This window comes from Balearica regulorum, chromosome 3 (assembly GCF_011004875.1).
Source record: "Balearica regulorum gibbericeps isolate bBalReg1 chromosome 3, bBalReg1.pri, whole genome shotgun sequence".
Classification (NCBI taxonomy): Eukaryota; Metazoa; Chordata; class Aves; order Gruiformes; family Gruidae; genus Balearica; species Balearica regulorum.
Window position 1 is genome coordinate 33,727,106 of NC_046186.1, and position 17,487 is coordinate 33,744,592.

At 37.4% G+C, this 17,487-nt stretch overlaps 1 protein-coding gene across 43 annotated transcripts in view; it reads left to right on the top strand.

Moving 5' to 3' along the window:
* Positions 1 to 17,487, top strand: part of RIMS1 (regulating synaptic membrane exocytosis 1) — a 346,977-nt gene that overhangs the window by 149,871 nt on the left and 179,619 nt on the right. For 42 of the 43 annotated variants that reach the window (XM_075747454.1, XM_075747452.1, XM_075747455.1 and 39 more), the window contains 2 exons: positions 4,250 to 4,593; positions 6,857 to 7,719. In XM_075747454.1, coding sequence (XP_075603569.1) covers positions 4,250 to 4,593; positions 6,857 to 7,719 — 1,207 coding nt within the window. Of the gene's footprint in view, positions 1 to 767; positions 817 to 4,249; positions 4,594 to 6,856; positions 7,720 to 17,487 lie in introns of those variants that run through there. The other variant, XM_075747479.1, reaches the window with a different exon arrangement.

Sequence of the window (17,487 nt, forward strand, 5' to 3'; positions counted from 1 at the left end):
GATACACAGTCTAACTTAATTCTGTGAATGAATAGTTTCATAATAGCAAATTGATACCATTTCTTCCCTCTGACTTTCACGAGATGACTTGTAGGATGGTGGCAGAGCTCTGCTGAAGTTAATGGTGCCTCAGGCAGAGGAGAGGGTCTGCCTAATTAGATCTGTCTGAAATAACGAGTGTCTTCTAGAAATGCATAGAAGAAGGTGGCTGAAGGAACATTAACAAAAGGAATAAACTGAAAAGATGTTGTGTATACACCCTTCAGAAGGGAAATAGTTAAGGTAGCATGAAGGTTCATTAAGGAATAGCTTGTGGTCTGTTATTTTAGCACACTTGCTACCTATTTTGTTGTACGGAGATGAAGCAGGATGCATACAAGTCAGTGTAACTGTGGGCTTGCCATTTCTAAACTCATGAAGCATGAAGGAACATGCTCCTTATGGAGTCTCCTCAGAATCCGGGCTTGGGTGAAGGATTTGGGGACCTTCCTCTGATATTAGCCTGAGTTTTGCCTGCATGTGTCACACAAATGTTGTATAAAGTTTGTGTACCCCCTAATGTGTCTTTAGGCTCCCAGTGCATGTTTGGAAGTCTCCAAATCTGAATTCGAAAAAAGTCTTTTTCTGCATTCTAAAATGCAGTTTTGAAATACGTAATCATGAAGAAGTTTTTTAACGGAAAATGCTCTTTTTCTTTGTGTGTATAGTTGTATATATTGTTTACTATGGGCTCTTTCAAGTTGGAATTTCATGTTGTGTTAGTACAGGAATACTGTTCCTACTCATTGTGGATCACATTCAGCAGTACCCGTAAGAGTAAGTTTGAGGAATATTTTTTCTGTGAATGAAATACCCCATATTCCACGTGAAGGCAAGCATGGGATCCTTCTAGCATGTTTTCACGCAGCCTGTAAAGTTTCCACGTGAATCTGTGTGGGAACTGTTGACCCACCTCTGCTGAGTCCTGTATGTGCCACTTTGGTTTTGTTATGTAGCAGTAAAGCCCAGAACCCTTTGCTATGCTGTGAAAATGCACATTTTTCCAGAGCCATGTGTATGAACCCTTTGAATGAGGAGCACCCCTTTACTGGTTCTCTTTAACAGCTTCATGTGTGGACATGCATTGACCTGTGCAACTATGCAATAAACCAGAACCAAACCCAACAACAAACACCAGACTCTGAATGTCTTGAATGACTTACTGTAGCACTGCATCAGAGCTCACCATCCAGAAAAGAGTAAACAGAAACTATTTTTGAAGTGACAGGCCAGAGTAAAATTGTCTAACACTCTTCATTTTACTGATGCATCGCGTGGAGGTCCAGAAGCCACATTAGAGAACTGTAATCCTTCATCAGAGCATTTGTTTGGTTGCCTAACATCTGTGGATTGTTAAGATAAGTTATTACACAGACCTGCTTTAGTTTAGATTAGTTTGGACCACATCCCAGTATATTCAATCAGGATATAATTCCTGCATGCTGCTAAATCGCTTGCTCCACATACTTCTCTAAAAATGTTTTTCAGTATACAGTTTTGTCACTGAAACTGTTCTGTCACCTCAAGTTTTGTTTGGTTTGGTTTTTTTGTTTTTTTCTTCTTAAAGAAAAACTTTTATTATTTTTCCTTTTGGACTGAATATATCTCAAGGCAAACATAGCATTTACTAAGTCCTGAAGAGATTCCTAAACAGAGATGGTAGTGTAGCTTCTATGTGAGTATAATGCAGCTTTCCTACATGTGTAATCTGTGGTGATTGGTATGTATTGTGTCCAAACTGCAGTGTTTAAAGACAGCTGTAAGAAAACGGGTTTGTATTTACATGTCTAGTATTTCTTCTTTCTGTATTCTGTGTTTATTTGTGCATTAGCTATTACTATTTGTTTGGATCTCATAATATTTTGGATAAAATAAATTATAACATCAAAGGTAATTATGTAAATTAATGGTAATTTATGGAAGTTTATTACCTACTTTAGACATATTTTAAATAATCAAATACATTAAATAGTAAATGAAGTCTGTTACTATCTTTACACATTTAAATGTGCTTGCATACATACACACATATGTAATTTAATTAGAATATTTAGATTTTACTTTAGTATTCCTTCCTTTAAACAAACTCTAGTTGATTTATTTTTTTATTAACACTTTTTTCAACCTTCCCTGTAAACTGATAAAATACAGGCAATGACATATTTTTCATTAATTACTTTAGTTTGTAGCACTGATATAGATTTTATACACATGTGTATGCACACTCTTGCTGTCTAATGAGCTAACAGTTGTGTCATTAAAGCCATTTAAAAATCTGGGGTTTTTTTCCTGTTAGTCTTGCTGGTTTTTTTAAATACTTGTAGTAATAATAATACTAGATAGACTAAAAATTTATTCTACAAGAGATAATCTGATAAGATGAATCTCTGTTTTGTGAGGTGTACTAGATGAAGGAAATAAGACATTTTGGAATCAAGGGGTTTTTTTTGTTAAAGGACTAGCATTTATTTTGTTGAAGTTGCTATTCCTATTATCCTACTGAGGGGTATCTGTTTTTATCATAATACGTGTTTGTGCTGCTCTTGGAATAACTGTAGCTTTTGATTAACGGGGTTTTTTTAACTAAATCAAGTTTTAGTAGGTATTTTATTATCCTTCTGAAATAGAAGAAATGTAAGAGTGATCTTTTGATAAAGGCACAATCCAGATACAGGGAAAAGAGTCTCAGTGTGGTTTGGTCAAACAGTGGAGAAATGGTATTGGAAGTTCTCATGTAATCTTCAGACCTAAACTTATAGTCTATTTTATGGTGTTTTAAATAAATCTTAATTACGATAAATATGTAAAATGCCTGACATTTTCATCATGCCATGTAAGCCATGCACTTCCTCCCCAGGCCAGAGAGTAAGAGAGCTCAGTACCAGAGATCCTGTTGCAATTTCTTCGCTGAAGTGATTGTTTTATCTGTTCCTTTTAATTTTAAGTGTTGTATAATTTTGTGACTGTTGCATCATTCCTGTTTTTACACAAAATAATTTAAGCATATTTTTCATTCCAATTTTTATGATCCTTCTTACCCTCTTTACAATTTTACCCTTTCTTTTACTTCTTCCTGAAACTGAAAGATTTTCTTTACTGTTTTCCTTATTAGCTGTCAGCTTTGTTTCCTCTCATCTCTTTTTTTTATTTCTGACAAAATTCCTACCTCTTGTGTATTCTTCGTGCCTTTTGCCTTTTTTCTTCTTCTGCCTCAAAACTCCTTTTGTCTTTGTCTCAATTTTTTTTCTTAAATATTCACACACTTTAGAGTCCTGATTAACCTTTTATTTTTCTCTAGTGATTTACTCCTTTACATAAGACTGTCTTGTATTGTATATAGACTTGAAACATAGGGTCTTGTTTTACGGTGTGCTCCTGTTTATCTGTGTATGTGGAATTTAAAAAAAAAAAAAAAAAAGTCCTAAGAAGCTCCGTTTATGTACACAGCTTGGTTTTGATTGCCAGGGACACATATTTAATTTAATTTGTTTATTATTTACAGCTATAACTCAAAGAGATGGTAAATGATCATTTTCAAGTAGTACAAAATGTGGTACTTTTGCATTCTTTTCATCGGTGCGTTTAGTTCTCTATTAGTAGGTTTCTTTAGGTCTTACCTTACATCACTGGTAAGTAGTTATTGTGGATGTAGCTAAAACCATGCACAGTAAATGCTGAATTTATTTGCAGGATAATGTTGAGTTATGTTATGTGAGAAAAATTAAAGGGAAATACTGTGCCAATTTTCTGTGATGGCGGAGGTTGGGAGTTAGCTGGGTAGGACTCTTCCACTTGAGGTGCAAGTCCCATTTACAGTCTGGTAGGCTTGTCCTGACAGCCATCCACACCAATGAAACCAACCCAACAACCCATCCCCACAACTGCATTAACACCAGCAACAAGTGTTGGCTGTGTTGGTGGTGTTTATTCAGAAGCAAGCTAGGGCTGGGCTGAGGGGGGGATTGCTACAGGTAGGACTGACGTATATTGACAGCACATTTTGGAGAAGCTCGCGTAGCATGTGCCTGTAGGATGCTTGGCTCTAGCCAGTGTAGTCAGTGCTTGGAGAAGCATGTTCTGGCTCCTGTCATGAGCACCAACCTCACCGGTTTAGCGGACAGTGAGAGATCGTACCTGCTCTGTGATAGTGAGCATGTATTTCAGGGTCTGAGGGGTAGCTGCACTGACTTTTCTTGTTGTCTTCAACTAGGTTATGTGGGTATGCAATTTATGTCGAAAGCAACAAGAAATCCTAACGAAATCTGGAGCCTGGTTTTTTGGAAGTGGACCACAGCCCTCACCCAGCCAGGACGGAGCATTGAGTGATACAGCGACTGGTGGAAGCTCGGATGCACCGAGAGAAAAGAAAGCAAGACTTCAAGAGCGATCAAGATCACAGACTCCCTTAAGTACAGCAACTGCCTCATCACAGGAAATCTCTTCTTCCAGTGTGCAGTCTGACCGTAGGAAAGGAGCAGAAGTATCACAGCCGGCTATGGGCCCGGACCAAAAGCAAGTTTCATCAAGGTCTAGAAGTGAACCTCCAAGAGAGAGGTAATGCTTTCTGTCTTGATAGAACCTCACAATTACAAATGCTACATCTGTAATATTACACAAGGCTGTCAGCTGGCTTTGTGTGTGTTTAGAACTGTGTAAAAACAAAGAATAAATTGATTTACCAACAGGGGAAGAATACGTGTTCATTGGCAAATACATTGTCCAATTTGGACTTTGCAACAGAAATGAGGGAAAAAAGTAATAGTTATTTTTAGGGATATTCCCATGTACTTCAGTGCATTTTGGTGTACACTTTTAATACAGAATTGTAGGTTACTTTTCAATTTTAAATTTTGTAGGTATTTTAAAGTTATTAAACAAAGAGCAAGCCTTTAACTTAATGAATTAATGTACTAGAATTAAAAAAAACAACACCCAAACAACACCCCCCAAAAAAACCCCAAACAAACAAAAGCCCACTCTGTGGAGTTCTGTCAGATATCCGTATGTGTTATCTTTTTATCAATGATTGTATTATTTTTAATAATAAGCCAGGAACTATTAAAAGAGCTCATTTACACCTGCAAATAAATATTCATGAAGAACAGTAGTAGTACCATCTTGAATTCAGAGCAAGTTGTATGCAAGAATAAAGCCAACTGGAAGCAAGCTATTATATTTAAAGTGAGTAAATGAGTAAATTCCTGAGCTGCAGTCAGTGTAATGAACGGGTTGAGGACTAGCAAATCAAGAGAGGATAATGTGATGAAGCAGTTGATGTTCTTTTGGCTGCTGCCTGGCAGATGGTAGAGCAGTTGAGGAGGGAGCCTGTGGCAGCAAAACAAGTCTTCCATAGAAGATTCTCCCTTGGCCAGAATGGTTGATGAAAATGGATGAGAAACAGTGGCTGGTAACTTACTGTGTGAGTGAGGTCTGTCTGGGTTTAACTGTACCAAAACTCAGGTTAGTGTTACGTATATGTAAGATGTAAATGAACACATGGTGCTCTCCCCTGATTCTGTTGACATTTTTCCCCCCAGCACTTGGAAGACCCCCAGAGCAGTTATCACTCAGCTGAAGGACAATTTTAGGGCAGCAAAATGCTTTCTATTTCTGCGTTGCTGTCCAAAAGTGAGATGGTTATATCAATTACACAGTAGTAATGTTCTGAATGGAGCGCATCTATGGTATCTCAGGTCCCATTTATCACCAAAAACTCAGGAGGAGCAGGAGATGGAGAAAGAGGAGAGAGGAGCTTAACTTGGAACTTGCTTGTCCTGTCGGATGCATCTGTAAAAATCTGTGATATGTAATGTGAAGATGTATCAGTTGTGGAAGGGAAGATTAAGTGCCACAAAACAAAGTCCTGGTGACTTTGTCCTGGTGCAGGTTCATCTAAAACAGAGTGTATCGCTGTCTTCAGCCTTCTTCAAAATGGATGGATTCATATGTGAACTGGTAAACAAAAGGAGAATTGGAATGATGAGAGAAATAAAAATACCCAGTGTAAGGGGATTTTATGATTCTTCAGCTTGCTTATTCTCCCAAAGCAGAAGATGAGAGAGGAGAGACCAGAATTTTCAGGCAGCTTCATTATTCATTGTTTTGTACTTTGGCTGTATAGAGAAATAAATTACATTTTTCATTTTCTTTTATTAACAGAGAAAGGAATGCCATTAATTTATCTGAAGGGGTCAATTTGCTTTTCTTTATATGCTTATGAAATGGGCACTTCTTTTTAGACTTTTAGTAAGATAAAGCAAACAAGGTCAAATATTATTGTTTCTGGAAATACTCTTTTGCTTTTTTTTTATAGTCATATTAATTCTTTCTGTAATGTCATTGTGGGAAATACTCCATTTGGTGGTGTTTATATTTATACTGTCAGAGTGTTTGAAGTGAATTGTGTATATGTGGTTAGTCTGTAACCCTCATGACTGCTGCCAGAAAAATGGAGAACATACACCAATACTCTGTCATAGGGCTGCAGTTACTACCAAGATGATTTTGAGTCTTCCTACTTACGTGGGTAAAATATTTTTATCTGCATTTATCCACGTTAATATTCTTTGTGATTTTACTCTTTAATTGGACCATCTGTAATTTATGTTTTTGTGGACTCTGGAAGTTGTTTGCTATTGGAAAATAAAAGTACTGCTGGAAGGATTAATAGATTTAAGTCATGTTAATGGATCCAGTACCTTTCTATATGTTTTGCCATAGCTTATCCTGGTTTATAATCTATTTACCATAACAGTGTAGACAAGTATTTTTACTTTGCATTCAACTCCTCAAATTATTATACTCCTTTTCATTGTAGGAAGAAGACAATACTGGTTTCAGACCAGAATGGCAAAGGTTTAAAGGGTGAGCGTAAGCGCGTGCCAAAATCCTCACTTCAAAAAGAAGGACCAGCAGAGCGTAAAGAACGGCACGAAGGTAGAAGGCTGGAGAAAGGCAAGTCACAGGACTACCCAGACTTGCAAGAGAAACTCGAGGAAGGCAAAGTGCCTGATGATGAAAAACAAAGGAAGGAAGATGAATATCATACCCGTTACAGGAGTGACCCCAATCTGGCAAGATATCCTGTAAAACCACATCCTGAAGAACAGCAGATGCGCATGCATGCAAAAGTTTCTAAAGCACGGCATGAGAGAAGACACAGTGATGTAGCTTTGCCACATACAGAAATGGAGGAAGCGGAGGTACCTGAGAATAAATTAGGAAAACGCTCACAATTACAGGGAACTCAGGACAGAAAATCTCTTGTGGAAACTCAGAGGTCGTACTCTATAGACAGAACAGGTGATGTAAGAATTTCTGTTTCTAAACAATTAACTAATCATAGCCCACCAACTCCCAGGCATAGTCCAGTTCCTATAGAACACGTAGAGTACAAGAACCACGATTCCTTTAAAAAACAGAGCCGCCTTGATCCTAGCTCTGCTATTCTCATGCGAAAAGCAAAGCGGGAGAAAATGGAGACCATGCTAAGGAATGATTCCCTTAGCTCTGACCAGTCGGAATCAGTGCGGCCATCCCCTCCAAAGCCTCATAGAGCAAAAAGAGGCGGAAAGAAAAGGCAGATGTCAGTTAGTAGCTCAGAGGAAGAAGGGGCATCAACACCAGAATATACTAGCTGTGAAGATGTGGAGATAGAAAGTGAAAGTGTCAGTGAAAAAGGTAAGGACCTTTATGTATATTATGCACATGGCCATGGTTTGGGGAAAAAAATATCTGTATTTTTCTCTCTCTTTTGCCTCTTTTTTTTAAACATACACCTTTGTTTTTCCCCTTACCTTTCTTTTTTTTTTTTCCAGTTGAGAAGTATCTTATACCTGTTTACATTTGGTTTGTAATGTTTCCTTTTGCATTCTTAGATGAGGTGGTTACAGGTAGCATCAGCTGATGAGTTTCTTTCTCATTCTCTTTCCTCTTTCACCTAGAACTGACAGAATTTAAGGGTTCTAGTTTATTCTCTCAGTAGTATCTGTACTCCTTTGGTCATTGCTTCATCCTTTTGTCTGTATGCAGTATAATTTTCTGTGAATTGATTGAAATGGAAAGTGAGTTTTGTAACAATTTGAGAAGACCATTGTAAAGCATCATAATATTACTGACACCTCAGCCTTAAGATATGCAAAATTTTACTACATTTAATAAAATATCAAGGATCTGCCAAAGTTCATTGTTAACAAGGGCATGACATGGGGCAAGGGAAGTGTTACATTGTAAAGAAATGAGAATTGCCTAACATGTTTTCTAGATGAATTTGCTCTCAAGCTTACAAGTATGTTTAAAATCTGTTATTTCAGTTTGCCTTCATCTGTTGATGGTAACATTCAGCAGTGAGGAATAAGTGTAGTACACTGTGTGCTTTTAAACAAAGTCTTTCTTCTGGCTGAAGAAGTTAATCAAATTCATGAATGGTGAACAGATAAAATAAGCATCATCAGAAAAGACTGTGGTAGAACCTACCAACTGTCTTATAACCCTAATTTGTCTTTAAGTGACACTACAGTGAGCTGAAGGCTTTTTGTATCTTTGGAAGTAGCTTTTAGCTCTTTAGTTTAATTATCTGCGTTTGTAACTTGAAAGTTTTCTGCTGGTATTCATACTCAAAATGTCAACGGCTTGTCTGCATTGCCTTTTAGTTCCTGGCACTGTTTCCTGACATGTTTTGATTCATATATGCTAACCTGTCTGTCTGTATCTGATGTTGTGGTCTCCTGACATGCCCTAAAGCTCCAGGTATATATATAAAAAAAGACAACATTTCTCTCCTATCCCATTTGAATAGCTGCTTGTTTTAGCTTCCTGAGCACAAACTTTGCTATTCAAAATATGGAAGCTTGCTTTTCTGCTCATTTCTAAGGACGAATGATGATCATGCCTCTGAAATCTTAATCCAAATTCCACTTAGACATAAAACCCCCTCACTTTTCTGACTGGGGGGGTTGTCAAACACTAGAACATACGGCACAGAGATGTTGTACAGTCTCCATCCTTGGAGATGCTAAAAACCCAAATGGAGAAGGCTCTGAGCAATCTGCTCTAGCTGACCCTGCTTTTGAGCAAGGGGGTTTGAACTAGGGACCTACACAGGTCCCTTCCAGTCTCAGCTATTCTGTCTTTCTAAGAGAACACATCTCTTTCCCTTATTTTGTGGCAATGTTTTAGGCTGACATTTGGATTTGTGTAATTTTCCTTGACATCCTCTGTTGGTAGTAGCAGTCTAATACAGCATTTCCTTTCCGTCTTTGTTTTTTGCTTTAATTTATTTGCATCAATTTGAGGTTGCTTATGAAGTAGAAAGGTTTTTTCCATATTCAGAGAAGGGTGTCATTATAAACTGGAAGGACAGTGATGTGGAAGTCAAGTCCAGGCTGAAAGTCATTGATATTGATATCACTATGTTGATATAGTTTGCTCTATAATGGTCCTTTGTAAATAAAACCTTTTGATGGTTGCTTTCAGGCTCATGACACTGATCTCAGCTTTTGACCAATTTCCTAGTGTATTGTTAAACCATTAAGGGTTGGACTTTTTTCTTCGGTGTTAGGAATCCTAGAGGATTTCAAATGTCACCTAATGCTTATGTTCTCAATCACTGAATCAAGTTCTTGGTTACCTCCAAGGCAGATATTTAGGCTTCCCTTTTAGACAGTGGAGGCTTTAGTCTGTATCATATCAAAGTGCTACCTCACTGTGTTTGAAATAAAAATTGTATGTTAGGGACCTGTCCAACCAGTGCCAACTCAATACTTGGTTAACATTGCTGAGCATTCTTTGAGACCTTATCTCTACTTGTCAGTAAGCTAGCACCGTTATTAGTCAGAATATATATATACGCACACACATATATATGTGTGTATATATATGTTTGTATGTGAGTATGCAATACATTCATTACAGAAATTTATTTATTAATATAATAGCTGTGAGATGTAGCTGTTAATGGGGTTTTTTTTGCCTGATCTTGATATGACTTTTACAATCCTTGTCATGGGAAAAGAAGTGGAAAGCCTTTGAAGCGAGGGGTATAGTACAGAAAAAGAGCTAGGAAATTGTGAATAAAAATGAGAAAGCAGAAGCATTTTTGGTAGTAAAATATCCAAATTTTTTAGAATTAAATTTTCATCGGTACTTGAAAAAATCTGCAGTATTTTGTGAGAATAGATGGAAAGGCAGGAAATTTTATTACTTAAGAAAATATTTTAGAAATCCTTCGATATTTTAAAAGAAAAAATCCACAGTAAAAGGGTGTAGTGTTAAAACAGTTATACTAATAATTAAAAAATGCCCCTATTGTAACTGAGGTCAGAATCCCATTCTTTGCAATTTAGCAGCATCATTACAAAAAGGATTTCACCCATCATTCCTTCAGAGCTTTGCTTGTAATTTGGGAGAGATACTGCACAGGTCTGTAGTTGTAGCACTTTAGTTTATAAGCCCAGGAGGTCTGGAATCCATCCTCTCTTATCTAAATATCAGCTCAGTCAGAAATCTGGTTTCAAAGTAATAAAAATGGAGCTAGAAAGATAGAATTATTACAAATAAAATTTTTAACTTTGAACAGCCTTACCAGGAAAAACCAAGATCTTAAAATTAATGTTCACATTTGATGAGTGCCAATATAAAGCAATCAGAAACAGTAATAAATATTCAGTTCTATATTGAACAACTAAAACAGAAGTTTTCTGTGGAAAACTGCTTACAGAGATGTTTAAAAGAAAATGATGCCCCATAGAAATATAAGGTATTAGTAGAGTGGATAAGACTGTATTGAAAATAAATAGCCAAAAATTACATATAAAGTAGATACTATGCAAAAGTTATTTCTTCACATTTGCATTTCCTAGACACACTGTCTTCTGAGCACAAAAAAACCCCCTTCTAAAAGTGATATTCTTAAATACAAAGCAAGCTAACTTAGCTAGTGCATCCCCTGCTATTTACTGTAACCATTTAATATGTATTTCTTCAAAATTATTAACAAAATAATTCACAAGCACTGGAGATGATACTTTCCAAAAAATAAATGTCTTTTGCAATCCACTGGGATTGCAGAGGATCCAAAGATTGATATCCAGTTGTTTCCATGCTGGAGTAAATCTAGAGAAAGAACTGTTTAGCGATGTCCAAAAAGGTAATCTCAAATTTCTTTTTAAAAACATCTGCAGTATTAATGATTGCTGATAATTGTTTTCATCCTGTTATTAATGCAAGCTGTAGGACTCCTTATTCTGAAATTCATAATAGTTGAACATTATGTGAACTGAGTTTCCGCTGACAACACTGTCCTTGCAAGGCAAAAGGAGTCCTCTTAGAAGGCATAAATTGCATTCATACTCGCTTCAAAGACTTGCTAGAATAACGTAAACCAGACTATTACAAATGAAATCCAGACCTCATTTTAAAACTGACAACAGCTTCTGCCTACTGCCATCCAATGAAGAATGCAGATTAATTTGGAGTAAGTTTGAGAAAAAATATTTTCTTTAAAGTTTAAAACCAAGAATTTGCATAGAAGTAGTAGATTTTTGTCCAGATGAGGTTGTATGTAACTTCTTTTATCCCGTGATAGATACAAGAGATATTTTAGGCTTCTGTCCTGCAGTCTTTGAAACTGGAAGATAAAATAGTGTTGGAAATTGGAACAATGTGAGGAGGTACTGAAAGCTGCTCATGTACTTTTATGTAAATAGATGTGCTAAGGGTTTTACATTTTGCATACTCATTGTTCATATTTGCCTAAATGTGTATGTTGTTCACATCGTTTAGGCTTGGAAATATGCCTAATATGTGCATATTGTCAGCAAAATGGTAAAAAGCTAAAAGTAAAACTCACTTTGTATACTTGCTAATGGATTTAATTGTGAGTAAGGAGAGCGTGATAGACTTCGAGTCTTGTTTGGAAAAAATCCTCCTGTGATGACATTGCAGTAACTTTCAGTGAAGATGTGATTGTTTCATTCACACTGCCTTTCTTATGGTACCGGGAGGAACAGAGCGACCTGGTTTCCATTTGTTCTTATGACATTACCCTTCTGATTAGAAAGTGTCAGGGGCAGGATCTTACTGAGATCTTGTGTATGCACAGGTGTGAAGCAGGGAGGTTGTGACCAGGAGGAGTGGACCTGAAGGTCAGAAGGAGAAAGGGATGCTGTGGTTTGCAGATGAATGAGTCAGTGCTGGCTCAGCTCCAGGAGGAGAGGATCTGACCCCTTCCTCCATCCTCCTCTGGTGTTTTGAATGTTGGTTTGGGTGCTCATGCTTGGGGGTGCTCCTGCAGGAAGGACAGCATAAGTTAAATCCCTGCCCTAGTGATTTATTCCAAGTGCTGTAGCACTGTTGGCAAGGAAGGTGGCTTGTGGGCTAAGAGAGAAACCACACACATGCGGCAGGGTGTATAAATGGACTTTAAGAAAACATCAGGAAAAGGCTATAGAGAAGAGGAGGCTTGTTTTAGATGTTTTTAGCTAAGCTTTTTCACTGAGGTATTTTAAATCTGGAGTGTAGGCAAGTCAAGTTGTACTGTAACATCTGTTAGCATATTTTAACATCTGTTCGCGTGGAGAGTTGGGCATGGAATTTTAAAAAGTGCTGAATTTGTTTAAAAATGTGACTGAGCTTTAGCTTAGAGTAAAATAAAATACCTTTGATAGGAAGATTTTTAGTTCTTAGAAATTAGTTCCGATTTATCTTCTAGTCCTTTTGCAATAATTTAGATCTACATCTGATTCAGATTTTAATGAAAATATAATCTAAAATGGCTCTAGTTTTGGAATTTTGGTCAGTGCTAACATTCAATGCTGTCAATATTCAATGCTTTTGAGTAGCTGAAATTATTTACAGTGCTTATGGAGTTGTAAATAAATGCTTGTTAAATTAGTGTTGGGCAGTAAGAAATCTGTTTTGTGTATATAGAACTATGTAAAGTACATACATGCATATGCAAATGAAATAAGCTGAGCATGAGTGGGAAAAAAGTCATACTGTTGCCAAGAAATCCAACACGTCACTGAGATACATAACAATATAAATAGGCACGTCACAGAAAATATGTAGCGGAGTTCTCCTTTAAAATCCTAATAACGCCCTTTCTCCAGTTTACCTTAAGTAGGTTGTGAACATGCTGGAGGGAGTTTGCAGAAGAGCAGCAAGATTGACTGAGGTCTATGAAACATGATATGTAAGGAAAGGTGGGATGGATTGGGGTTGAATAGTCTAGGAGAGGGAGGAAGGAAGGAAGTGGTAGGAAGGAAGGAAGTGGTAGGAAGGAAGGACTGGTCTTAAATGGGAAAGAAGAAGCTGAAGTGCTTCTCTCTTCCCCTGAAGGGTTAAGTTACAGCTAGGGAGATTGAAGCTTAGTGCCAGAAACTGTGTCAACTCTGAGGACGGATAAGCAAAGTTAAGGATAACTGTAATCATAATTTCTTATTCGGTTGAAACAGAGGATTCCTGGAAATAAAAATCAATTTCTTCTAGCCTGCACTGAAACTGCTCTATGTTAGAAATACTGCTGTTGTTCCTGTGGCAGGCTCTGGGCGAAGGTCGGGAAATCTGGGGCTAAATCCACAGTACTCCTGACTGCAGCTTATCCTCTTTTGTCACCCTTTAAGTAAAGATATTTGATAGCCCTTTCCAGTAGAAATTTATGTAATAACAATCTGATTTTTGAAAAAGAAAAAAGAAATGTCCATTTTGACTTTTGGCAGGCAGCTAAAACAACCACACAGCCGTTTGCTAACCACCACCACCCCCCCGCCCCACCGCAGTGGGATGGGGGAGAAAATTGAAAAGGAAAAAAAAGGTAAAACTCATGGCTTGAGATAAAGACAGTTTAATAGGACAGAAAAGGAAGAAGATGATGATGATAATAATAATATATACAAAACAAGTGATACATAGCACAATTGCTCAGCACCCGAAGTCAAGCCAATGCTTAGCTAGTTCCTGAGCCGTGACGCCTCCCAGCCAGTCTCTAGTTATATACAGAACATGACGTCATATGGTGTGGAATATCCCTTTGGCTGACCCTAGTTTGGGTCAGCTGTCCTGGCTGGGTCCCCTCCCAGCTTGTGCACCCCCACTTTCTCGTTGGCTGGCCAGTATGAGAACCTGAAAAGTCCTTGATTGCCTGGCAACAACTAAAACCATCAGTGTGTTATCATCAACATTATTCTCATCCTCAATCCAAAATAGAGCGCTGTACTAGCTGCTAGGAAGAAAATTAACTCTATCCCTGCCAAAACCAGGACAACTTATCAAGAGACATGGAAGAAAATGATGTCATAAACTGTTAAATCCTGAGTTCTTTCTTAATCTCTGGCAGTTGGCAAAGCATTATGTTTCATTACTATTAACGTGCTCCATCTTCTGCATTGCTTGTTTTTTTGTTTGTTCTTTGTCGTTTACCTTTCTCCCGCACATCTAATTCATAAAATGGCAATGAATTTGTCCTAATAATAATTTATCCAGTAGTAAGACGAGTGTTCTAATTACAAAAAGAAGGATAATAAAGCTTGGAGGAATTAGGATCATATGTTCAAAGAGACTTAACACCTGACAAGCAGGGTAGCTTTCATTTCAGGAGTTGTGAGAGTGTTTGGACCTGTAGAGAAACCCAGGACTTCTCTAGGTTTTTCTATGAAAGACCAGTTCTCAAGAACATTCAGCAGTTTTCTTCCATACAGAAACCACTGGAGGTAGCAGGTGCAAGAAGAGCAGTGGGAGCTGCGGGTCATGGAGTACTTTTTAAGGGTCTAAGAAGGAGCTGAGAGATTTTGAAAAACTTGCCCTAATTTTAGCTGCTGAGCACTTTTTAAAGTGCAGCTCTGCAGTGAACTGGAGTTAAAACTCAGCCAGTCTGAAACATGGCATGGTGTTATACCCAGAGGATGATCCTTTCCCCCACTCTGTCTACTACTGACTATTTTTTATATGCATATATTTTTTGTATACCATAACTTTTATGTGAACTGCTACTCAGGATTTGCTATTATTCTTTTGATCTGAGAGCTTAGAGGAAAAGGTGAACTGTGAAGGATGAACCAAACTATGCTTGGTAAAGCTGCGTAACTGTGGGTGGTCTGTGCAGCATATTGAAGGACGAGTTTAGGTCTTGGGACTGAAATCCAAACCTTTTGCTTTTTTCCACCTGTATGGGGAAGCTGCCTCTCTTTGGGTGAAAAATGAAAGTCTGTGAAAGAAAAAGGTAAATAATTTTTGGCTTATTTTAGAATAATACATAGACTTTTATTAATTTCAGAGTTAATTTTAGTTAATGATAGATTTAACTAGGAACAATCAATCATCTGATTCTGTTATTTTCTGACAAAGTTAATTCTGTTTCCTCCTCTTAGTTAGAAGGATTCAGTGTATTCATTCTGATCATGGTAAATCAGATTGAGTCCAAACACAGGGGTTATAACGTATGATACTGAGTATTATTAGAATTTTGTGTTAATATTTCTCTGATACCTTTGATATATTTTTTTGCTTATAATAATGCACTTAATTACTGTAATACACAGGAACTATTCCAGTTTCTTTCTTTCATTACAACTTTGAGTAGATAGACTGAAAAACTTGATTGTGTCAGAAAGGTTAATAATTATGAAATGTCTGTGTTTCCTTTGACTAAATAGGCATGGTTTCATCCTGTTCCTTTCCATTCTGAATGTCTGCCTGAAAACTGTTTTCCCATCTTTGCTCATGTTTTTGCATTGCTCTAACCCTTCTTTCCTTCTTTCTCCTTCTGTACAATATATGAATTTCACAATCAGGGACTCCCCACCTGCACTTTGGAACCACTTAAGTTGATTCTTTTCTCCATTTTACCCATGATACCAAGCACAGGAATTGTATTTTCAAATGTGCACATCTCATAGTGTCTCATTGGCTATATTTACTGTACTAGTAAATGAAAGAGCCATTCTTTGACATCTTTGGCCAAGTAATGAAACATGGTGCATTATGATGAAATTCTTACATTCCTCAAGAGAAAGGGTACATGGGAGCTGTCTATTAGGATTTATTCTTGGCCTGTCTCCTGCCTAGAAATAAATGAGAAAGTGCTAACTGACCCAGAGCACAACTGTTCCAGGGGTTACTCTAATGATAGAGCAAGACAGACAATCTACTTGGCACTAATACACCGATATAAATGTAGTCACTGCTTCTTAATTGTTCATCTGCCTGTTTTCTTGTCTTGCATTTAAATTGCAAGTTCAGTGGAGTCTGGGGTTACATTTTGTGTTTGTACAGAGCCTAACTTGGTGAGATTTCAGTCTGTGAGTGAGACTGCAACTTGCCTTGATGATAATAAAATATTATGCTTATTTAATGCAAGGACATATTATTACTAGGTACCTTTTTCTTCCATTTATCAGCATCCAGCAGAATTTCAGATTACTGTCAAGCGTCCTCTGTCACGCTTGCATTCTCTTGTGGCTAACCGCAGGTTGCCTACCACAAGGGATTCAACTGAGCCTAGATTCCTGTTCTCACTACCTATTAATATGCTGTTAATCAGTTAAATTACCATTTTGTTTGCCTGCTTGCTTTTCCTATCAGGTAACAAAGTGATTCGTGTATGTATACTGTTACTGCTTATAAAGACATTGTGGAGCTATTTCTTTCACATAAAACCCCCTAGATTTCCATACCTTACAGCCTTTTTCAGCTGTTGGGTTGGGCTTTTTTCAGTTTGTTTTTTTTAATGTTTTTTGTTTGTTTCTTTTGACTGATGGAGTCACCACTAAAGGATATGACAGCTTGATGGTTGTGTGCATGGGACCTTGCTGCTCTAATCATTTTTCATTAGTTACTGCCCCCCCTCCCCCCCAAGTTTTTAACACCTTAATATAATGGTTCTGATATAACTGATCATGTTGCTTTTCTGATCCAGGTAGAGGACTCTTCCAAGGTTTTAGTTCAAAGAGAGACAGGGGTTTTGTTTTGGCTTGCCCTCAGCTTGAAGATATGTAAGGACAGGGCAGTTTTATAGTTTCATGTTCAGTTTGATAGTTGTTTTTGGTTTTTTTGCATAAGTTCACTGTGAGAATAGAAAGTCTGCAAGCAGGGTACACAAAATGTAGGGCAACAGTGATTATTTGTTGGCTAATGCATGTAGTAGACAGCTAGGACCTGCATGCTGCTAGCTTAACTGTTAATAAGTTCACCGCCTCCTTCTGCAGATATTTAGATTGCTCTAAATATTAAGAGAGTTGAATTAGTTACTTTTTGAGGTGCTCCAACACTTGCAATCTCTGCATTTGTACATGTTTAGCTTCTTAAAAATATCTCTCTCTCATGCATGAGTCTCTTAGCTCATTCCCTTGACTGACTGTAAAAGTAGTGTATGAAGAGCTTTCTAATTGTTAAACACGTTCAACCTTTGAAGTATTTTGTCTCAGAAATGCTGTAATGCCATGCAGTAAATGC